At 42.8% G+C, this 25,132-nt stretch overlaps 1 protein-coding gene across 3 annotated transcripts in view; it reads left to right on the top strand.

Moving 5' to 3' along the window:
• WDFY1 (WD repeat and FYVE domain containing 1) overlaps positions 1-25,132 on the top strand; it is a 70,715-nt gene that overhangs the window by 4,490 nt on the left and 41,093 nt on the right. For all 3 annotated transcript variants that reach the window (XM_054477061.2, XM_054477062.2, XM_063648406.1), the window contains one exon: positions 23,387-23,454. In XM_054477061.2, coding sequence (XP_054333036.1) covers positions 23,387-23,454 — 68 coding nt within the window. The remainder of the gene's footprint in view (positions 1-23,386; positions 23,455-25,132) is intronic.

Below are 25,132 nucleotides of genomic sequence, written 5' to 3'. Positions count from 1 at the left end.
ATCCCATCTCTACTATAAATACAAAAATTGGCTGGGCACAGTGGCTCACACTTGTAATCCCAGCACTTTGGGAGGCCGAGGCGGGTGGATCACCTGAGGTCAGGAGTTTGAGACTAGCCTGACCAACATGGAGAAACCCCATCTGTACTAAAAATACAAAATTAGCTGGGCGTGGTGGCACATGCCTGTAATCCCAGCTACTTGGGAGGCTGAGGCAGGAGAATCACTTGAACCCAGGAAGCAGAGGTTGAAGTGAGCCGAGATCATGCCATTGCCCTCCAGCCTGTGCAACAAGAGTGAAACTCCGTCTCAAAAAACAAAAACAAAAACAAAAAAATCCACAAAAATTAGCTGGGCATGGTGGCACACACCTGTGGTCCCAGCTACTTGGGAGGCTGAGACAGGAGAATCACTTGAACCCGGGAGGCAGAGGTTGCAGTGAGCTGAGATCATGCCACTGCACTCCAGCCTGGGCACCAAGAACAAAACTGTGTCTCAAAAAAAAAATATATATATATATATATATATTTTTTTTTTTTTTTAAGAGACAGAGTATTGCTCTGTTGCCCAGGCTGAGTGCAGTGGTGTGATCGTAGCTCACTGCAGCCCGAACCCCTGGACTCAGCATCCAGTGCTGGGAAGACACAGGAAAAGGAGGCTGCTTCAGCCCCTCAAAATGCTGGGATTACAGGTGTGAGCCACCATGCCTGACCAGCATCCAGTTTTGGAAAGGTCTTCCTGTGTGCCACTCTTAGGAATTTGGACCTTATTTTGCAGGCAATGTAGAACCATCAAAGAGTTCAAAACAAGCAAATGATATGATCAGAATTTGTAATTTAGAAATAACAATAGCTAACCTGTTGAAAGTCCCTTTTCTCTATGAGTACAGAATTGGACCTTATGTGTTATTGGATCCAATCCTCACACTCCCTCCCTATAAGGCAAGTACAGTCACCTTCTCTTATCAGCAGTTCCAAAATTTAGTTCATTCTAAATGTCAGAAGTGTGTATGTGTGTGTGTAAATTGGACCTGAAAGCTCATTTGGTGCTAAAATTTTGCCTGAACAAATGAGACTGTTTGTAATCTTTATTTACTGCATGCATCACAGTGGCATGATCTTGACTCACTGCAACCTCTGCCTCCCAGGTTCAAGCAATTCTCCTGCTTCAGCCTCCCGAGTAGCTAAGATTACAGGCATCCGCCACCACACCCAGCTAACTTGTATTTTTAGTAGAGACAGGGTTTCACCATCTTGGCCAGGCTGGTCTTGAACTCCTAACCTCGTGACCCACCCGCCTCGGCCTCCCAAAGTGCTGGGATTATAGGCATGAGCCAGTAGCTGTTTACATTTAAAGTAGGGTCCAGCTGAAGTAAATTCATTTTACAAATGCTAAAAGCAGTGAGAACTAGCTGAGAGCATTTTGAGAAGAAAAGTGAAAGGTATGAAGGTCTTCCTGAAGTTAGTGTCCACTTTTGTAAAATCTAGGCCTGTGGTTCTGTGCCAGGGGTGGTTTTGCCCCCCAAGGGGACATTTGGTAATATCTGGAGACATTTTTGGTTGTCATGATGTGGGGGAGGTGATATGGTTTGGCTGTGTCCCCACCCAAATCTTATCTTGAATTGTAGCTCCCGTAATTTCCATGTGTTGTGGGAGGGACCCAGTGGGAAATAATTGAATCATGAGGGCAGTTTCCCCCATACTGTTCTCGTGGCAGTGAGTAAGTCTCAGGAGATCTGATGGTTTTACAGGGGAAAACCCCTTTCGCTTGGTTGCCATTTCTCTTTTGTCTGCTACCATGTAAGAGGGGCCTTCTGCCTTCCACCATGATTGTGAGCCCTCCCTAGCCACATGAAACTGTGAGTCCATTGAATCTCATTTTGTTTATAATTACCCAGTTTCTGGTGTGTCTTTATCAGCAGTGTGAAAACGGACTAATACTGTATGTAACTAATACTGGCATCTAGGTAGAGGTAGGGATGCATCTCAGTATCCTGTTATGCCCCACACCAAAGGATTATTGAGCCCCGAATGTCCATAGTGCTGATACTGAGAAACCCCAGTCCAGGCTTCATGTACTTGTTTATCTGGCATCTCTAGAACACTGGTTCTTTAACTTGAGTCAGCATCAGAATCACCTGGGGGTCTTGTTGAAATTCGGGTTGCTGGACCCCACCCCCAGAGTTTCTGATTTGGAAAGTCAGGTGGGGCCTGAGAGTTGGCATTTCTGCCAAGTTTCCAGGTGACGTTGATGCTGATGCTGCTAGTCCAGGGACCACACTTAGAACCACGACTCTACAAGAAAGGAGGGTTATTTGTCACTATGCTTGCCTAGGTACAACCACCAAGAAAGAATACTGAATACAAAAATTAGCCAGGCATGGTAGTGTGCACCTGTAATCCCAGCTACTTGGGAGACTGAGATGGGAGGATCACTTGAGTCCGGTAGGCGGAAGTTGAGGTGAGCTGAGATTGTGTCACTGCACTCCAGCCTGGGTGACAGACCAAAATCCTGTCTCAAAAAAAAAAAAAAAATACTGCTTACGTTTTATCCTCTTTTTTTGTCACCTTCTGCGATATATTTACCTGGGGTCATTCACAGATAGCCACCTAGTTTACTGTAATCAAACTGCATATTACAAAGCTAGATACGGTCGGCCCTCCAAAGAGTGTTAAGCCAATGTGGAATATCAAAGCTTAATGCCATTACACCTGGGAGTCACAGGTCATTAGTGGTTTGGGTGGTCAGCTTAGGGTTCTGCTTAGAAACCTTTATGGATTAATGTCTCGTGAATGGTTAATAGAAAATGGTACTACTTCTTGTATGAAGTCATTAGTATTTTGCTGAAGTAATAATTACCTTAAGCTCTTTAATTTAAATTTAAGTTTAAGAATTTGAACTACAGTGGTGACTTTCCTGGTAGGGGAAACAGAAAATAAGACTCTGCTTTCAGAACAGAACTAAAATGGTGAGACAGTTTGCTTTTTGGACTTTTTTGCTGTGGACTGCACCAAAAATGTAGACCGTCAGTTGATTGAATGATACAGTCTTTAAAAGGTAAAAGCTTTATAAAAAGCCTTATAAGTAAGTTAAGGCTATAGGCCTACTGTCTTCACTTTTGAGAAATAGAGTTTGTGGATGGACATACTTATACTGTTGCATTAGGGGCTCGTAGGCCAAGATTGGTTTCTGCAGGAAACTCAGTTTTGTTTGTCCCAAGTTAAAGATAAATCTCATGTGATTTAAAATGTTCTAAGATGTTGCACTTAGGCTGGGAGAGAGTAAAGATTACAGAAAACCAACTTTTAGATGTTTTTTAGCATTTTCCTTTTTTAAAAATTATACCAAATATGTAATATATTTGCTTCCACTCAGATATATCTAAGTTTATTAAGATGGTTTGGGGAAAAATTTGTATATTTACCAATTGTTCACATAGAAACAATCTTAAATAAATAACTTGATTTTTAAGTGTTATGCCTGGGAGGAAGGCTGGCATAGCTGGAATTCATTAGTTGATACAGAAAACCAGGATGTTAACTGCTGTATTTTCATTGTCATGCAGAGCCTAAAAGTAGACTTTACTTGTGTTATAAAATAAACGTAAGACTTGAGAAGGCAGGAAGCCTGGGCGGCCACACATTTACTCCTGTATTGTTAGAGTGATCCTTCATTGTTACAATCATTTTCTTTTTATAGCATAGTTAAGAACAGAGGCTTGGGAGCCAGAATGCCTCAGTTTGAATCTCAGCCCTGTGATCTTAGACAAGTGATTTAACCTCACTGTATCACAGTTTTCTCGTGTGCAAAATGGACATGAGTCCATTTTGTACCTGCTTTACAGAGTTTTGTGAGGATTAGATGAATTAAACCGCCTGGAACAGTGCCTAGCACAGAGAAAACATTATGCAAGTGTTAGCTGTTATTGTTTTCATTCCCATTTATTTTCCATTTAATTGCTTTAATCTTATCAAAGACTGGCACAGAGAAAGCACTATACAAGTGTTAGCTATTATTATTTTCATTTCCATTTATTTTGCATTTTATTACTTTAATCTTATGAAAGAGTAATATGTTTCTACTTACTCTGTATGCATGTTTGTGTGTGCGCGTGCATATGTGAAAATAAAAAGATTTTTCCTGTTTGAATAGGACGATACCATTTGGGGGGTTATTTACAATCCTAAATTCTTAGAACTGCCTTTGAGTCATGCCTTTTCTTTATTTCCATATTTGGTTACTTGCAGGTCATGTCAGTGATTAGTTTCACTTAGACATCTTTCACCTGCTGTATTTGAGATCCTCAAGATCGGGTTCATTGATTCACTAGAAAGACTGACACATTATAGTCATACGCATGGCTGTGATTTATCATAGCCAAAAGACGCAAAACAAAATCAGCACATGGGGTGAAATCCAGAGGAAACCAGACACAAGGCTTCCAAGGGTCCTCTTCCTGTGGAGTCACAGGACATGCTAATTCAGATTGAATTAAGACAACATGTGTGAAATATTGTTTATCAGGGAAGCTCCTTAGAGACTTTATTCAGTGTTAGAGGCTGGTCATGTAGGTGCCCTTGGCTAATGTTCCAAAATTCCAGACTCTCAGAAGGAAGGTAGGTGGTCAACATAAACCACATATTTTATACAGGCATGAAGCACAGTGAGTCATTCTTAGGAGTTAGGGAATGGTGAGGTCCCCTCCAAATAAACGAGGTCCCAGACACCTGCCAAGGGCCAACCTCGCAAGCAAGCCTTTCTAAGGACAGCAGCATCAGGCCTGCTATGGGAACTCTTTTCTGCCCACCTGCCCATAATTACCCTAGTGTTTGCCCTCATCATCTTTTAAACCTCATTTTTCAAAGCCTATTAACTGGCTTCCCTGAGTTCAAGCATACTGTACTTGGATCTGTCCCTCTAATCTCCTATCTAACCAGGCTTTTATTGTGTCTTTTTCCTGCTCATGACCTTTCATTAGCTCCTTATTTAATCATGTCTGTAAAAGGACTTTGGGGGCCGGGCGCGGTGGCTTATGCCTGTAATCACAGAACATGGGGAGGCTGAGGCAGGCAGATTGCTTGAGGCCAGGAGTTAGAGGCCAGCCTGGCCAACATAGTCAAACTCTGTCTCTACTAAAAATACAAAAATTAGCCAGGTGTAGTGGCACATGCCTATAATCCTCCCAAGAAGCTGGGCTGAGGCACGAGAATTGCTTGAACCCAAAAGGCAGAGGTTGCAGTGAGCCAAGATCGTGCTGCTGCCCTCCAGCTTGGGCAGTAAAGCAAGACTCTGTTCCAAAAAAAAAAAAAAAGACTTTGGGAACCCCATAACTACTCCCTGCTAAGCTTTATTTCCACCTTTTATCTCTCATTTATTATGGTTCTTTTGTGTCCAGTGAAGTCAGTGTGTGTTCTGTCCCACTCACATCTGGTACATTTCCCACCTGGGTGCCTTTGTCTCCCTCACCAGGAACCTCGCTTGCCCTGTCTCCTGTATTCAGACCCTCCTTCGTCTCCTAGATCCACTTCAAGTTCCACCTCCTCCATTGAATAATTCTTCCCTGCCCATCATTCTCTGTCCTTTCTGAGCTTCCTTCAACACTCCTAGTATATTACTGATGATGCCTAGTTAATTACAATCAGGTATTAGTTCCTGTTGCTTTGTGTTTATTCATCTTATCTTCCCACATAGTCTGTACTCCACCAGGTACTGCATAACTAGCTACTGGTTGAATGATACAGACTTAACCATTTCTGCACAGTAGACATTTCCTCTGCTGTGTTTAGCTTTAATAATCTGCTAGTTCTTTCCTAAGAAGCAGATTGTAATATAATGAATGATATTTGTTTCTAGAATTTAGGTATTCATCTTCCCTGTCTACAAAGTATGCTCAGCAAATCTTTCTGAGAGTTGTTAAGACATTATGAGCACATATATACTGATTTCATGATGTGTTTTTGTCATACTTCATGGTGAAATAATTTCTTTATTCATTTTTCTTTGTCAACCACATACTACTTTGCTCAAAACACTTCCTTCAAGGTCAAGGTGAATCTACAGCAGATCACCGTCAAAGAAATTTTAAGTAAAAAGTCGCCTATCTGGACTTTTTTTCTTTCTCCTCGTCTTTATACTTGATTTAGACACTGCATCAGTAGAGTCCAGTTGCAAAGGTCAATGGGGAGATGAGGGTGCTTGTAGTGCAACCAGTATTGATGGGGGGCATTTTTGGTTTCTAGGTTATGGTTTGTAGAAAATACAGCCTAGTATGGAATTCCTGGGATACCTGCAGTGTCCCACAGAGGCTTCGTCCTGCTGTGCTGTTCTCCCTCGCCGAAACCCTCTTCTCAGTTACATTTGCTTGATTAACTCCTTCTCATCCACTAGGACTTCTTGTGCAATGTTTGCCAAATCCCCCAACGTACTATACCACCATTCCCACTCCCTAACATTAATCTACCCTTTTTCTGTCCTCATAGCTCTTACCACATTATATTGTTATTGTTATTCATTTACATATTTGTCTTTACTAATTAAATGGTGACCTTTAAACTTTTTCTGGCTGGGCGCAATGGCTCATACCTGTAATCCCAGCACTTTGGGAGGCCGAGGCAGGTGGATCACCTGAGGTCAGGAGTTCGAGACCAGCCTGGCCAACATGGCGAAACCCCATCTCTACTAAAAATACAAAGATTAGCCAGGCATGGTGGCAGATGCCTGTAATCCCAGCTACTGGGGAGGTTGAGGCAGGAGAATCTCTTGAACCCGAGAGGTGGAGGTTGCAGTGGGCTGAGATCGTACCATTGCACTCTAGCCTGGGTGAGAAGAGTGAGACTCTGTCTCAAAAATTAAAAAAATAAAATAAAATTTTTCTAACATGAAAAACAGTGTAAAGCTTATAGTAATGTCTCAAGTGTTAGTTTGATTGAATCAGTCAACAAATCTGTTAGAGAAAAAGAAGCATGGAACATAATCTAAAAACAGGCCACTACCTGAGCATGGTGGCTTACGCCTGTAATCCCAGCACTTTGCGGGGCCGAGGTGGGTGAATCACTTAAGGTCAGGAGTTTGAGACCAGCCTGGCCAATGTGGTGAGACACCCCATCTCTACTAAAAATACAAAAATTAGCTGGGTGAGGTGTTGTGCGCCTGTAGTCCCACCTACTCGGGAGGTTGAGGCAGGAGAATTGCTTGAACCTGGGAAGTGGAGGTTGCAGTGAGCTGAGATTGTGCCACTGTATTCCAGCCTGGGTGACAGAGTGAGATTCTCTTTCTCAAAAAAAGGCTACTATTCCTTATTAGAAACTGTGCTTCTTTGTGATTCCTTTAATTTGTGTTTCAAGACTTCTAGGCTATGGATAGGGTTTGAGATTTTTTTTTTTTTTTTTTTTTTTTTTTTTGAGGCAGGGTCTCACTCTGTCTCCCAGGCTGGTGTGCAGTGGCACAATCAGAGCTCACTGTAGCCTCCACCTCCTGGGCTCAAACGATCCTCCCACCTCAGCCTCCTGAGTTTGAGACCACAGACATGCAGTACCACTCCTTGCTAATTTTTGATTTTTTTTTGTAGAGATGGGGGTCTCACTATGTTGCCCAGGCTGGTCTTGAACTCGTGGGCTCAAGTGATCCTCCAGCCTCAGTCTGCCAAGTAGCTGGGATAACAGACGTGTGCCACCATGCCCAGCTAATTTATTTTTATTTTTTGTAGAGACAGGGTCTTGCTATGTTGCCAGGCTGGTGTCAAGCCCCTAGGCTCAAGTGATCCTCCCACCTCGGCCTCCCAGAGTACTGGGATTACAGGTCTGAGCCACTGTGCCTGGCCAGACTTTTTGTAATGTAAGAAAAGTGTTGCCTAGATCCTCCATGGACTCCAGCCTGTCTAGATTATTCCTGCTCTTCAGTGATTAGAATAGTTTCTAGGCTTCTTGATGGCACAAGGATCACAAAAAATTATTTTTATGCTAACAGTGAAAAGATTACAGCAAGAATGGTTTGGAGTAAAAAAAAAAAAAAATCTGCAGGTTTTCAGCCAATCTGGCTTCTGGAAGGGCGGTATTTGTTTAAAGGGGGTGCAAATGCTGGGGCCACCCAGTGGCTTCTTCCCTGGATAAAATCTGCCTGTGGTGACATCAGCAGTCTAATTCTTGGTCATAGACCCTTGAAGCTGTCCAGTAATTCCTCTCCTAGATGGTGGGAGGGGATGGAAATTTCTGTTTTTCTTAGCCAATCTAATTCTCCTCTACAAAATGAGGCTGGTTTCTCTGCCTTTTAATTTAGAAAATAAATTCAATAACAATCTAACATTTTCTCTCCCTGTTACCATAGGAGAAAGACTTCTTTTTGCAGCAAGAATGAACAGGGCAGAATTCCAGAGACTCGTTGGAAGGAAATTGCTATTTATTCGATAAAAACAGATGGCACTGATAGCTATGTTGTTCCTTCCCCCTTTCAGGCAAACGTCTTAATGTTATAGAAACCATCTAGCGTGCCAGAAGTACACTTTTTTTTTTCCTGTATCCCCTGGAAGTACTGTCAGACTAGGAAAAAATATCCTTTGCTATAGGTGACAGAAATGTTCACAGATTTACCAAGATTTGAAATAGTATCAGCATCCCTAAGAATGACCAGAAAATCAGATTTTCTCAGAATTACTGTTTGCCCAGAGTTTAAAAGAAATCAGGACCTTGGACTTAATTTGTAACATATAGTATGCCCTTTTAAAATGATTAATTGAATGATCTCTTTTTATCAGTTTAGAATTTATGGATGGTTAAATTGCTTAAATTTAGCTGTTTTTGGAGTGATTAGGGTGTGTTTTTGAGAAAGTTTAAAAAAGATATTCAGTTTTAGAGATGTTGCTGTTTCAGGCCAGGTAGAACTTGGTGTGATTTTATAGAAATAATTATGTGCTAGTTGAGTCTGCTTATTAAAGTGTGGACATCAATTTCAAGGTAATCGACCCGGCACGGTGGCTCATGCCTGTAATCCCAGCACTTTGGGAGGCCAAGGCGGGCAGATCACGAGGTCAGGAGATCAAGACCATCCTGGCTAACACGGTGAAACCCTGTCTCTACTAGAAATACAAAAAATTAGCCAGGCATGGTGGCAGGCACCTGTAGTCCCAGCTACTTGGGAGGCTGAGGCAGGAGAATGGCATGAGCCCAGGAGGCGGAGCTTGCAGTGAGCCGAGATTGCACCACTGCACTCCTGCCTGGGCGACAGGGCGAGACTTTGTCTCAAAAAAAAAAAAAAAAAAAAAAAAGGTACTCATACTGGTAATACATACGAGAAAATATGTATTGAACCCAAATGTATATCCTTATGGAATTACAGGTTTAAAAACATTTCCAGTACCCTTTCTGGTACGGGGAAAAAAAAAAAAATTAGGCCAGGTGCAGTGGCTCACGCCTGTAATCCCAGCACAGCACTTTGGGAGGCCGAGGTAGGTGGACCACTTGAGGCCAGGAGTTCAAGACCAGCCTGGCCAACATGGCGAAACCCTATCTCTACTAAAAATACAAAAATTAGCTGGCTGGGTGTGGTAGTGCATGCCTGTAGTCTCAGCTACTTGGGAAGCTGAGGCAAGAGAATGGCTTGAACCCGGGAGGCAGAGGCTGCAGTGAGCTGAAATCATGCCACTGCCTCCAACCTGTGCAACAGAGCAAAACTCTGTCTCAAAAAAAAAAAAAAAAAAAAAAAAAAAGAAAGAAAAATATTAATGACTCCTGCAAGATGCCTCCTGGTTTGTGAGCCAGTGCTTTTCAGAGGAAAAAATCGTACCTTGAATCTATCTTTGCTCCTACTGTATTGTGGCTTAAATAGATGAGGCTTTTGAGACTTAGTGATTCCCTTAAGTGTATTTTAACCTTGTTTTTAATTGGCTCTTTGATAGAGTTTAACAGTAGAAGAAATAAAAAGGAATCCTTCTACTTATTACGATCATCAGGCATATCTTTCAGCAGATCGAAGATTAATCTCCGTGGAATAAACACTTTATTCTTAATCATAACTGTAGTTATAACTCCACTTTTCATGTATCTATTATAGGAAGGTAAAGCATACAGAAGTTTTATCCTTGGTAGACAGGATAACATACATTACTATATGATATTTAAGAGTAATAACTTCATTTTGTACTTCCAGTGACTGCTTCCATTTTTAAGGATTCAAATTAGCACTTGTGCAAAATGGGAATCCTGTATTTCAATTAAGAGTTGAAATGGAGTTATTCGTACTATCTACTTTGAAATCCTTGTCATTCAATAAATGCCAAATGCTTTTTATTTTTAATTTTAACCTCAGATTCCTATGATTCTTAAAGGTATATTATTTATTTGCAACAGAAAGCATGGTGTCAGTTAGCTCGTGCTACATAACAAACTACCTCAAAACTCAGTGGCTTAAAACAGCAGGGATTTGTCATTGTTCATGAGCCTACAGGTCACCTAGGCAGTGCTTCTGGCCTCAGCCAGACTCACTCATGCTTGTGGCCAGCCGTGGGCCAGCTCTGCTGAGCTTAGCTGGACTCTTTCTCATGCCTGGGAGTGAGCTTGCTACAGGCGGGCCGAGGATGGCTTCAGCTGGGACAGTTGAGCTCTCTCCCATGTCATCATTTGTCCTCTGGTAGGCTGGCCCCTGTGGCATGTGATGTGGCAGTCTTCCAAGACACGGAGTGAGAGCAAACCAGGCCTCTGGACTCAGTACTAGCACCCCATTCAGCCACATTTTTTTAAACATAGCATCACTAGCCAACCCATATTCAAGGCTCCCAGAAATAGGCAAGGCGCGGTGGCTCATGCCTGGGAGGCCAAGGAGGGCGGATCACGTGAGGTCAGGAATTCGAGACTGGTCTGGTGAACATGGTGAAACCCCATCTCTACTAAAAATACACAAACTTAGCCTGGCGTGGTGGCGCATGCCTGTAATCCCAGCTACTCAGGAGGCTGAGGCAGGAGAATCGCCTGAACCCGGGAGGCGGAGGTTGCAGTGAGCCGAGATCAAGCCATTGCACTCCAGCCTGGTTGACAGAACCAGACTCCGTCTCAAAACAAAAACAAGGCTCAGAGAAATATATTCCATCTCTTGATGAAAAGAGCTGCAAAATGGCTGATTGTAAGGAGCATGGATGCAGGGAGCAGTAAAGAATTGAGCACATTGTTTTTTAAATTGTTTCACCACAGGCACTTACATACTATATCGCACTCTGTAGCCAGATTGGGCTAAATCTAGAGCTGGAGGTAGTGAGAGACTGTTGGAATCACCACTCCTATTTAGCACAGAGGTCAGTATTTCTTTGAACCAAGTGAGCTTTGAAGTTAGACCTGAACTTTTCGATACTCTGATTTATTTGGGGGGAAAAAGTAATTTAATGCTTCTTGTTTCCTTATTGTTTAGGAGTTACTGCTTTGGAGGATAAAGTGTGGATTTCTAAAAAGCCTTTAAAAAAGTTTTACTTACTTACCACATAAGGCTGCTTTGCTTTGAATTGTTTACTTTGGTAATGTTTTGAAAGAGGAACTTTCACCATCTTCTGATAAGAGAGAAAGTTGGTCAAGCAACTAACTGAAGTCAGTCTGATGCAGTGTTGCTGTTGGTTTGTGTGATTTTCAGATCGTATCTCTCCTTGCGTCTGCTTCCTCAAGTGTAAAATGAAGGCAGAAGCGCCTGTCATCCCTGCCATCAGGATGTGGCACCTCGTTCTCAACAGACCACAAGCTTTTCATGAATCTTTACTTTTTTAAATTTTTTTTAGAGAAGGTGGTAGAGGGAAGTTCAGGGAGGTGCAGGGAGGTGGGAAATCACAGAGTTGCTTTTCATGAATCTTGATGTGTGTCTAGAATGCAGGCAGTAGCCTTGTGTGTGCCACAACAGTTCAGTGTTGTGAGCTTGCAGGAAGTTAAGCAGGAGGCTGGGTGCGGTGGCTCACACCTGTAATCCCAGCACTTTGGGAGGTCGAGGTGGGCGGATCACCTGAGGTCAGGAGTTCAAGACCAGCTTGACCAACATGGTGAAACCCCATCTCTACAAAAAATACAAAAATTAGCTGGGCATGGTCGTGGGTGCCTGTAATCCCAGCTACTAGCGGGGCTGAGGCAGGAGAATCGCTTGAACCTGGGAGGTGGAGGTTGCAGTGAGAAGAGATCTCACCATCGCACTCCAGCCTGGGCATAAAGAGCAAAACTCTGTCTCAAAAAAAAAAAAACAAAAAAAAAACAGAAAAAAAAAGTTAGACGGGGACACATGTTGATGGAGAGGCACAGTTTATTGCCTTATAACTCTCAGGCCCAAGAGCTAGGTGCCTTTTGGGAGCATCTTCTCCTTCACTGTCCTTCTGCATCTGATGTCTTGGCCAGCTCTGCTGGCTCTGCCTTCTGCTCACTGCTCCTTTGGGAACGATGCTATCAAGGCCCCTGGCTACCCAGGCACCTCTAGTCTTGTGTCCAGGTCCATGTCTCCTTTTTGGTCGTGGGGCTCTCTCACCCCCTGCAATAACATCTGCAGACATGTCAAATCCCCTGATAGACTCATTGGGGGCAGATGGTGCTCCAGAATCCCAAGCCTGACCCAAGGCACAAGTTCATGTTGAAGGCCAGCATAGGCCAGGGTGAGCGTCCTCAGTGATGGACAACTGAAGCCTCTGGTATCTGCCTTATTGAAAAAAGGAAAGTCGTGCCACTATATTTGAAATTGCTTCTGATTCCAATGACTTCTGTTTTTGCTTCTGGTGGGGACAGCAATTTAAAGGATAGACTCTTAGGGAGTGGAACATTTTTACATGTAGAGCTTTAGGTAGCCACTCTTGAAAATCAGATAAAATAAGTCCCTAAGTGCCTCAAGGCTCATTGCACAAAGTGTTTAATTGTGGCTCACTGGGGAGGTCAGCAGGTATCCTGCTGTTCTGCCAGAACTCAGCCTCTGCATCTTTTCTCTGGGGTTCTCACAAGGAGCCCAAGACATTGTCTGCCTTGGAGGTGGGTTCTCTTCTCCCCTTCTCCTGTCCCTTATCAGCCTCCCTCCCTGCCCTGCCTAGCCTGATGTAGTGTGGATGCATAATTTAGTTATATGATTTGATACAAGCATACCTTGTTTTACTGGGCTTCTCAGATACTGCATTTTGTACACATTGAAGGTTCATGGCAACCATGCCTCAGGCAAGTCTATCTGTGCCATTTTTCCAGTACATTGTGCTCACTTTGTGTCTCTGTGTCACATTTTGGTAATTCTTGCAATATTCCAAACTTTATTATTATATCTGTTGTGGTCTGTGTTCAGTGATCTTTGATATTACTATTATAATTGTTTTGGGGAGCCACAAACTGTGTCCACATAAGATGGCAAACTTAAATGATAGTGTGTGTGATCTGAATACTCCATCACCTGGCTGTTACTCTATGTCTGTCTGTCTCTCTCTCTTTCCCTCCCTCCCTCCTTCCCTCCCTCCCTCCTTTCCCCCTTTCCCCTCAGGCCTCCTTATTCCCTGAGACACAACAATATTGAAATTAGGCCAGTGAATAACCCTACAATAGCCTCTGAGTGTTCAAGTGAAAGGAAGAGTCACATGTCTCTAACTTTAAATCAAATGTTAGAAATGATTAAGCTTAGTGAGGAAGGCACATCAAAAGCTGAGACAGGCCAAAAAGTAGGCCTCTTGCACCAAACTGCCAAGTTATGAATGCAAATGAAAAGTTCTTGAAGGAAATTAAAAGTGCTAATCTAGTGAAAACATGAATAAGAAAGCAAAACAGCCTTATTGATGATATGGAGAAAGGTTTAGTGATCTGAATAGAAGATCAGACCAGCCACAACATTCTCTTAAGCCAAAGCCTCATTCAGAGCAAGGCCTTAATCCTCTTCGATTTTATGAAGCCTGAGAGGGGTGAGGAAGCTACAGAAGAAAAGTTTGAAGCTAGCAGAATTGGCACATTAGGTTTAAGGAAAGAAGCAGTCTACATAACATAAAAGTACAAAGTGAAGCATCAAGTGCTAATGTAGAAGCTGCAGCAAGTTATCCAGAAGATCTAGCGAAGATAATCGGCAAAAGCAATTACATTAAACAATAGATTTTCAATGTAGACCAAACAATTCTTTTGGAAGAAGATGCCATCTAGGACTTTCATAGCTAGAGAAGTCAGTGCCTGACTTGAAAGCTCCAAAAGATAGGTTGACTTTCTTCCTGTGGCTAATGCAGCTGGTAACTTTAAGTTGAAGTCATTGCTCATTAACCATTCCAAAAATCCTAAGACCATTAAGAATTATGTTAAATCTACTTTGCCATGTGCTCTATAAATGGAACAACAAAGCCTGGATGACAACATGTCTGTTGACAGCACAGTTTACTGAATATTTTAGGCCCATTGTTGAGACCTACTGCTCAGAAAAAAAGATTCCTTTCAAAATGTTATTGCTTATTGGCCAGGAACGGTGGCTCACGGCTGTAATACCAGCACTTTGGGAGGCCAAAGCAGACAGATCATTTGAGGTCAGGAGTTCAACATCAGCCTGGCCAACACGGCAAAACACTGGCTCTACTAAAAATACAAAAATTAGCCAGGCACAGTGTTTGTTGCACATCTGTAAGTCCAGCTGCTCAGGAGGCTGAAGCATGAAAATCGCTTGAGCCTAGGAGGCAGAGGTTTCAGTGAGCTGAGATCGTGCCACTGCACTCCAGCCTGGGTGATGGAGTGAGACTCTGTCTCAAAAATATACATACACACACACACACACACACACTTGTATATATATAAATACACACACATATATATGTAAATGTATGTATATTTGCTTATTGAAAATGCACCTAGTCACCCAAGAACTCTGAGGATGGAGACATACCATGAGATTAATGTTGTTTTTCATGCCTGCTAATACAACACTCATTCTGTAGCTCATGGATCAAGGAGTAATTTCAACTTTCAAGTTTTATGATTTAAAAAATATACTTTTGCTGTGCATACTGGCTCATGCTTGTAGTCTCAGCACTTTGGGAGGCTGAGGTGGCAGGATCACTTGAGCCCAGGAGTTTGTGACCAGCCTGGACAGTATAATGAGACTTTATCTCTATAAAAGCCTTAAAAAAGTTAGCCAGGTGTCGTGGTGTGTGCCTGTAGCCCCAGTTACTGGGGAACCTGAGGTGGGAGGATCCCTGGAGCCTGGGAGGCATAGGTTGCAGTGAGCCTTGATTGTGCTACTGCACTCCAGCCTGAGTAACTGAGGGAGACCCTGTCTCAAAAAAAATTTTTTTATAAGGCTATAACTGCCGTAGAAAGTGCCTCTGTTAGATCTGGGCAAAGTAAGTTGAAAAACTTCTGGAAAGGATTCACCATTCTAGATGTCATTAAGAACATTCGTGATTCTTGAGAGAAAGTTAAACTGTCAGTATTAACAGGAATTTGGAGGAAGTTGATTCCAGCCCTCATGGATAACTTTGAGGGGTTCAAGCCTTCAGTAACTGCAGATGTGGAAATAGCAAGAGAATTAGAATTAGAAGTGGAACATGTAGATGTGACTGAATTGTTGTAATCTCATGATAAAAGCTGAATGTTTAAAGAGTTTCATATGGATGAGCAAAGAAAGTGGTTTCTTGAGATGGAATCGACATCTAATGAAGATGCTGTGAACATTGTTGAAATGGCAGCAAAAGATTTAGAATATTCCATAAACTTAGTTGATGGAAGAGCAGCAGGCATTAAGAAGATTGACTCCAATTTTGAAAGAAGTTCTGTTGTGGGTAAAATGCTATTAAATTGCATTGCATGCTACAGAGAAGTCTTTTGGGAAAGGAAGAGTCAATCGATGCAACAAACTTCTTGGTTGTCTTATTTTAAGAAGTTGCCACAGCCACGCCAACCTTCATCAACAACCATCCTGATGGATCAGCAGCATCAACATTGAGGCAGGACCCACCACCAGCAAAATGATTACCCCTCGCTGAAGGTTCAGATGATCGTTAACTTTTTTTTAGCAATAAAGTATTTTGAAACTAAGGTATGTACATTGATTTTTAGACGTAATGCTACTGCACACTTAACAGACTGTAGTGTAACTACAGCTTGCATATGGGAAACCAAAAATTTGTGTGACTCACTTTGTTGTGACATTTGCTTTATTGTGATAAACCCGCAATATCTCTGAGGGTTATAATAATTTCTGTGTTATGCTTTTTTTTTTTTTAGGAACAAAATGCTGACCATTTCATAAGCATTTTATCGGGGCTCCAGGACTTCATAACTATTTGTAATGATTATATAAGCTATTGAATTACTCTATCATTAACCCATTTCATTCTTTAACATATTTTCCCCATTTTTACTTCTTGGATAAGGCTTATATGAAGTTTTTTAAATTTGTAGTTCTTTTTTTATTCTATTAAATAATTTCCAACCTGGAATTCCTTAATCAAAGTTTATCATTAGTGTTGTTGTCATTATTATTGGGCAGGTGTATTTGTTTCTCTCTATATTGGAGCAAAATTCTTGCCAAAGAGTTAGTTCTAATTTACAGTTTTGACAAGTATGAGAGCCCTAGAGGTGGCATTTTCTTATTGTTTTGAGTTGTTCCTTTGCTTTCCCTGCACAGCAGTACATTTTAAAAACATTTTAATCTGAAATATTTAGCATAAAAAAGAATCAATTTTGGAATTTTATTTACTTGGAAAATAAATGAATCATCTACAGTGCTGAACAATGATAAACAAATAAAGTGATGGGGCCAGGTGCGGTGGCTCACACCTGTAATCCCAGCACTTTGGGAGGCCAAGGCGGGCAGATCACTTGAGGCCAGGAGTCCAAGACCAGCCTGGCCAACATGGTGCAACCCTGTCTCTACTAAAAATACAAAAATTAGCCAGGCATGGTGACACATGCCTGTAATCTCAGCTGCTGGGGAGGCTGAGGCATGAGAATCGCTTGAACCCGGGAGGCAGAGGTTACAGTGAACTGAGCTCGTGCCATACCGCTCCAGCCTGGGTGATGGAGTGAGACTCTGTTTAATAAATAAATAAATAAAGTGATGGTAGTGGTGTGCATACCCTGTAAATTATATATGTATAACATAGTCATATATGGAGATACCTTTTCTCATCTGTTCCTGGAAGACATTGCAGCTATATGCAAGTCCTTGCTTCTCTAATTAAAAGTGCAGAGGAGATAGATGGTAGAAGCCCTCCACAGGAATGGTAGCATGGAGAAGTTTGGAAAAGATTTATTAGGCTCTGAAAGCAGCCTAATAAATTTCCTTTCTAAGGATCTTTTGGAAAAATATCAGACTATTGTTTTAAAACAACTTAAAAATAGAGCTTGGAAAAGAATGAACACGTTTCTAAGGTTGTGGTTTTAAGGAAAGATTTCTTTTCCCCAGACTGATGTGGTCCTGGAATATGAAAGAAAATCCAGCCATTAGAAAAATGGGCAGAATAAGCAGCAGGAAAAACATAAGATGAGTTTATGTGGGTGTAAAATTGTCAAAATATTAAAGGAAAACATAAGCCGTTTTATCTTAGTGGAGAGTGGTTTAGACATTCAATCTAGACAGAAAATATTGTGATTTATACAAAAATAATACCATCTGATCTTGACACTTTAGTGATTAGATGGTTTATTTATTTATTTATTTTTTTTTGAGACGGAGTCTCGCTCTGTCGCCCAGGCTGGAGTGCAGTGGCGCGATCTCAGCTCACTGCAAGCTCCGCCTCCCGAGTTCACGCCATTCTCCTGCCTCACCCTCCCGAGTAGCTGGGACTACAGGCGCCCGCCACCACGCCTGGCTAATTTTTTGTATTTTTAGTAGAGACGGGGTTTCACTGTGTTAGCCAGGATGGTCTCGACCTCCTGACCTTGTGGTCCACCCGCCTCGGCCTCCCAAAATGCTGGGATTACAGTTTATTAATATTATCCTAGACTTTGAAATAGTTTGCCCCTGTAAATATTACTAAACTATTATTATGTTGCTTTCAACTTACTGAATAGTAGATTTTACTTCCAATTTACTGGATAGTAATTTTTTAGTCTGGAATTTGTTGAATTTTAAATAAGTGGCCCAACTTAAAACTATTTTTACAACCATTTGGTAAATATTCTGGACATAATACAAAATACATTCGTATATTACTCATAGAAATGAGCATCTCTGTTTAATACATAGGTTTTGGGGTACAATAGTGTTAAAGGTTAAACTTAGCATTGGCTTGATTTAATCTTGGAAGAGGAAGGGTCTGGTTTGAAAAGAGATGGAAGGGAATGCCAGGTGAAGGTGTGAAGACAAAGGTAGTGCCAACCATCCAGGCCAGTTGCCTCATTTGGAACCTGATTCCCAGACAACGAGGGCCTTCTCTCATCTGGGATGTGAGCGACTGTTTTCAAACAAAAAACCCTAAGAGATCGTGGAAGTCTTGACAATTTCCTAGTTTATTAGTTGGGTCCTAGCATGGGTCCAATTTGTGCCAAGCAAACTATATGTTGATGTTTGTCTTCCAGAGGAAGTAATACTGTGTTTAAAATGCTGGAGTCTAGGTTCGATTTTGACTTTGGGCTAGTTTAAGTATTCTAAAGCTGTATGAAATTAACATTAGACTTTTCCAGGTTAAATACTTGGTTGGAAGAGACAATCTTTAAGATTTTCTCGTCCCAGCAGAGTTCTCTATGTATGAATTGTGCCCTTCTTCCCATGAGCACCGAGGGAGAGCACATGCCACTAGATCCTTTGAGCCACCTGCACCTTCATGACCTAAGATGCTGGGATTGATTTGAAGAGTTTTAGAACATGTCAGCATTCTATTCTTCCTTTGACCTAAAAAACCCAAACACACAGGCAGCTGGCAGGTTTACTTTGTGATTGTACGAATGAAGCCTGTGAGTGTGAAGTGGTGCTACATGAATCCTTGATCTCCAGGTGCCTTGGCCTTTGTCACCTTGTGTTTGGAGGTGGAGGAGAATCCTTGAACAGAGTTAATGCTTAGCAGGAAGTTGGCCTCTTGTTTATTTCCATGGTTTTGGCTTCATCCCCTATGTCGGAATGTATCCATAAACGTTCTGATTTAAGAAATATGGAATATAGTCAACACACTGCAATAATATATTGGTCGTTCATGTCTAAGGATCATCATTGGATAGAAGTATCCACTGATTCTTTTAGATGAAGAAGTTGTGCCGAAATGGCATCCATCCTGTGATCTGCTCAGAAAACACTGTCTGGAGAGAAGAGTTCTTGGTAGGGTGGGGAGGAAGGCGGATTTAGGGCATAACCTGAGCTGGACGTATTCAGGGAATGTGAGGATGACAGCTCACTGGGATGCAGGCTCTAGGATGGGGAGTCATAGGCGCTAAGGCTGTCAGTTGAATCTGGATTTGAGATAACCACTGGTGGATTCTGAGCATAGGGGCACTGTGATCCAGGTGGCTCCTTGGGAGAGGTAGCTGGGGGTCAGCACACTGGAGGTGGAGCAGAGGGAGGCAAGAGTCCACTACTCCTGTGAGAGCAGGCCTACTGCTGTGTGAAAGATGGGACCTAGACCATGGTAGTCACGCTGAGGATGACAAATGAGATGGCAAACGTGATATATAGGAATTATTGTTTACTTCTAAAAAACAAACAGCGGCATCATTAACACACCCAAAGGAATGAGCAACAGCCAGATGTGGTGGTACATGCCTGTAGTCCCCAGCTGCTCAGGAGGCTGAGGTGGGAGAATCACTTGAGCCCAGGAGTTCGAGGCTTCAGCGAGCTATGATCACACCACTGCACTCCACCCTGGGTGACGGAGCGAAATCCTGTAAAAAAAAAAAAAATCTTTAAAATATCCTCAAATATCTATACATATCTTTTAGTTTGAATTAGGATTTAAGTAAGGCTACATATTTTAATTGCTGGATAGACCTCTAAAATCTCTTTAATCATAGGTTTGTCCTTCCTCTCTATTTTTTTTCCCTTGCAAATTATTTGTAGAAGAAAGTGAGTCATTTCTCTATGGAGTTTCCTGCAGTCTTGACTTTGCTGAATGGTGCTCAATATGTTCCCATGTCCTCTGTATTTCCTATCAATTGGTTGGTGGATCTAGAGGATTGATCCAGTTGTGTTAGCCCTAAGGCTTGTTTCTATCCAGTTCATATACAGAATAGCATTAATCTCACTGTGGTGCTAGGTCATCTTATTTGTTTGGATAAATAAAGACCAACTACTAGTTTTACTTTTAATCATATAATAGTGTGTACAGATCTTGGGTAGAGTTGGACAGGTTCTAACAAATACATGTACCCATGGTTACCAACACCCGGAGCCTTGACGTTCCCCTAGAAAGTTTTCTCTCTTCCAATTGCATTCAGTTCTCCTCTTACCCCAGAAGCAACCACTATTCTGATTGTCCCTCTGGTCTCTGACCAGTTTTACTTGTATTTTTTGTTGTTGTTCTGCATCAGTGATTTTAATAAAGAAAAACAGACTTCTGAGAGAAGGTAACCAGGCCCACTGGTCTGCAGTCCTGTAAACAAAGCGATGTGATGCTTAGCTGAAGGCGAGGATAGCCACTGTCGAGAGTACCTTGTCTTCCGTACGGTTCAGCCACTCTGTTTTAAGCAAAGATAAGCCTTGTCCATCTTTTTCCCTTGAGGAGGGATGCATCCACTGAGGCAAGGGCCAAACTCCATTTTTTCACGGGATGGTTTTACTTTGAGCTCCATTTTCTCCTCAGGATCGTGCGCCAGCCATGCCTGGTGAGACTTTGTTTTATAGCAAGGTTTGCTGCAAGGTTTCCCACAGCCAGCGTGTTCACACACAACAGGGCACTCTTACTCCTGAAAGGAGACTGTGGCTCTGGAGGTTACATACAGCTGTGCAGGTTCCACCCTGTTCTTCTCTTGGGCAGCGACCCACTTCCCTTTCTTGGATGTGTTTTCATGTGCTGCTGAAAATCATCTTTCCATGTAAATGTTTTCTGGCATACTACACGTTATTAATATTTCCTTCTTAGGAGTTTCTCTCACGTTTCAGAAGTTCTATGTTTTGGCCACCAAGGAACATCCCTTTGCTATATACTGTACAGCCCTCATGGGCCTGGCTGCGTGGGCCCAGCCTGCTGAGTGCAGTGGGTGCTTCCTGATCCTCCCGGGCACACTTGAGCAGCAGGTCACTGGTGTGCTGGCCCTGGTGGATGTCCAGCTGCTGATGCTTCTTAAAGATCTTCTGACAGCCTTCAAATCGCATACCTGTTGTCTTTGTGCATTTTCATGTTTGCGTTGAAAATATTTCTTCAAGTTTGATTTTGTGTTGAATTTGTGCTTATAGCCACCAGCTGCATAGCTTTCCTCCAGTGTGAATGAGGACGCGGGAACTCAGGTGGTAGTCCCTGACGAAGGTCTTATCATGCCCTTCATTGCCACAGACAAATGGTTTCCGCCTTGTGCTTGCATGGGTCTGGCTTGCAGGCCTTGTGGTGATTGGCACTGTGTCGAGGAGAGAGTGGATGAACCTCCTGGGAAGTGCTGTGGTCAGGGTGTGTGAGGGTCTCCCTGGTCTCAAGGGTCAGGGAGGACACTGCCTCCAGGACACGCTGCCTATGCATCCCACCACCCAGTTTTACTTGTCTTGGCCTCAAAACTGGAAGCATATGGTATCAATATTTAGGCTTCATGTATTTTAGGTTAAGGGTGTAAATATTTATTCAGCTCCTACTTACGCCAGAATCTACATTGCTGTTAGAAATATAAAAATGGGTCAGATGTGGTGGCTCATGTCTCTAATACCAGCACCATGGGGTCCTGAAGTGGGAGGTTTGCTTAAGCCTGGGAAGTCAAGGCTGCTATGAGCCGTGATTGCACCACTGCACTCTAGCCTGGGCCACAGAGCAAGACTGTGTCTTAAAAAATAATAAATAAGGGCCGAGTGTGATGACTCATGCCTGTAATCCCAGCACTTCGGAAGGCCAAGGCAGGCGGATCACTTGAGGTCAGGAGTTCGTGACCAGCCTGGCCAACATGATGAAACCCCATCTCTATTAAAAATACAGAAATTAGCTGGGTGTGTTGGCGGCCACCTGTAATCCCAGCTACTTGAGAGGCTGAGGCAGGAGAATCCCTTGAACCCGGGAGGTGGAGGTTGCAGTGAGCCGAGATCGTGCCACTGCACTCCAACCTGGGTGACAGAGCGAGACTCTTGTCTCATAAATAAATAAATGAATGAATGAGAAATATAAAAGTGATTGTCACAGAGTTGGCAATGGGGACAATAAGGTGGTTATGAGTAACTACAGAGGCAGAGCAGGGCAATCACCCGTGGAGTCCCCGGTGTCCTAGGGATGCAGGAGACGGAGAGGCCTGGCACCCAGAGGCCCTGAGAGTGCAGGAGCAGGAACCGCAGGGCTTCCATTGTTTCTCTGAGGTCGTAAACCCGAATATTAAACTTTGGCTATTTTGGTCGTTTGTCATTTTCCTGCATGGGCACAGGATTTCCTCATCGCCCTGCGCGTGTTCCGATGAAAGAGGGCCCCAGAGATGTGGTGTGGAATGATTTCCTTCGGGGAGCAGAAGGCAGAATTGCCATGCCCAAGCCCGAGCCTGCTGTGTACTCCCGGTGTGCGTGGCGCCCCTCTCCATGCCGCCCCTCTCCATGCCGCTCCTCCATGAGCCTCTTCCCACTCACAGCCACCGCCTTCCTCTCGGCCCAGACGATCAACCACCAAGTGTACATAATTTGTTCTTACCAAGAAAAGCAGTTAACAGTTCTGTTTTCTTTCTATGTCATTTAGTAATGAACATTTTTTTTTCTTTTTTTTTTTTTTTTTTGAGATGGAGTCTCGCTCTGTAGCCCAGGCTGGAGTGCAGTGGCGCAATCTTGGCTCACTGTAAGCTGTGCCTCCCAGGTTCACGCCATTCTTCTGCCTCAAGCTCCTGAGTAGCTGGGACTACAGGTGGCCACCACCATGCCCGGCTACATGTTTTTTGTATTTTTAGTAGAGACAGGGTTTCACCGTGTTAGCCAGGTTGGTCTCGATCTCCTGACCTCGTGATCCGTCTGCGTTGGTCTCCCAATGTGCTGGGATTATAGGCGTGAGCCACCACGCCTGGCCGAACATTTTCATATTATTGAAATGATTTGAAATCCTGACTCCTAGGTACTGCATAACTTACCTTATATCATCATACTTTATGCGACTATATATAGTATGTATATGTATATGGTGTGCATATGTGATATGCTATATATGTATCTGTATATAATATATATGTTATATACTATATACGTATGTGTATATATATGTATATATTTGTCCAGTTTGTCCAGTTAATTTTATAAGGTCAGTTAGGAAATAGTGTTAAACAAATTTTAAAAATTAAGTTCTCATGGAACACAAAATATAAAATTACTAAAAACTACTCTATTTTTTCTTTTCTTTTCTCCACAGAACCATCCGGGTATGGCTGAAAAGAGACAGTGGTCAATACTGGCCCAGCATTTACCACACAATGGCCTGTAAGTAGCTGAACTGTTCCATTTGAGAGAAATGTCTCTAATGTTTTTGATGATTTAAATTTCAAAATGTCGGCTGGGCATGGTGGCTCACACCTGTAATCCCAGCACTTTGAGAGGCCAAGGCGGGTAGATCACCTGAGGTCAGGAGTTTGAGACCAGCCTGACCAACATGGTGAAAGCCTGTCTCTACTAAAAATACAAAATTAGCTGGGCATGGTGGTGTGCACCTGTAATCCCAGCTACTTGGGAGGCTGAGGCAGGAGAATCACTTACATCTGGAGTTGGAGTTTGCAGTGAGTTGAGGTTGCTCCACTGCACTCCAGTCTGGGCGACAGAGCAAGACTCCATCTCAAAAAAATAAAAATAAATAAGTTTCAAAATATCTGATTAAATATTGCTGCTAGATTTCAAAATGAGTTTCTTAGTTGCCTAATACCTCTGACAGGCCGTAATAAACTGCAGGAAAAGTCCTTTTCTTTTGCAAAGGAAGTTGAGTCTATGGCTTAACTGAAGCAGACTTGAACAAAACTGAAAAAAAAAATAGGAAAATGAACATGTTTTCCTCGGTTTTTCTTTGTCTTAATTTGGCCAACTTATATTAGTAGTAACTTTGTCCTTTATAGTAGCTGATATCGACACTAAAAAAGGACTGTGCCCTCCATAGCGTCATGACTACCTTTGCCCAACCTTTTCACCAACCTCTGGACCTATCGAGAGACATGGTCCAAGGTACAACACATTCTAAATAGAGAATTTTCTCAGCAGTCAGGTATGTTCTGTAAATAAATCTGGACAGTGAATCTTCTGCTTTGAGGCTTTAAAGCAGCCCTGGAGTCGGGCTTGGTGGCTCATGCCCGTAATCCCAGCACTTTGGGAGGCCTAGGCAGGCGGATCACCTGAGGTCGAGAGTTCGAGACCAGCCTGGCCAACATGATGAAACCCCATCTCTACTAAAAATACAAAATTAGCCGGGCATGGTGGCACATGCCTGTAATCCCAGCCACTCAAGAGGCTGAGGCAGGAGAATCACTTCAATCCGGGAAGCGGAGGTTGTGGTGAGCTGAAATCACACGACTGCACTCCAGCCTGGGCAACAAGAGCGAAACTCCGTCTCAAAAAAAAAAGCAGCCTTGGGATATACCGACATAAGATGACACATAAACTTTAGCCCTTCATGTGAATCTAAGCAGCGTCACCGTCCTTGTCTCCCACTTCCTTTCTTCAACCTTTCTTGAAAAGAAAGCCCTGTAGAGAATGCCTGGATGTCACCAAAGTTCAAATGGGGAGTCAACTCCGTTATGCCAAGTAGCCAGACAGGAGGCCTCCGTAGCTGCTAATTTCCTTGAGGTTTGGTCTTTAATGAGTGATTTTCTTCAGTTAAGGGTTTTAATACACAGAGGACCCCCCCCCCCCAACGCAAGAAAAGAAAAAAGGCTTTAGTGCATGCTTGATGGTTTGTTACTGAAGATCATTATCAAGTTTTCCAAAGAGCTCTTGACAGTGGTTGCAGATGCTGCTGATGCTGTCCACTGCTTTCTTAAGAGGTATTCCAGGGCTGTGGAGTTTGTTATAAAAACAGAGCAGCCAGTTATTCAGCAAACTGCATCACATCTGCTTTAGTCATCATTTCAGGCACCTCTCTCCTCTGGTAGCACTTTCTCCTTTATACATATATTTC

Source organism: Pongo pygmaeus, chromosome 11 (assembly GCF_028885625.2).
Source record: "Pongo pygmaeus isolate AG05252 chromosome 11, NHGRI_mPonPyg2-v2.0_pri, whole genome shotgun sequence".
NCBI lineage: Eukaryota > Metazoa > Chordata > Mammalia > Primates > Hominidae > Pongo > Pongo pygmaeus.
The sequence above is the reverse complement of the archived record's forward strand: the minus strand, read 5'-3'. Positions and strand labels throughout refer to the sequence as shown.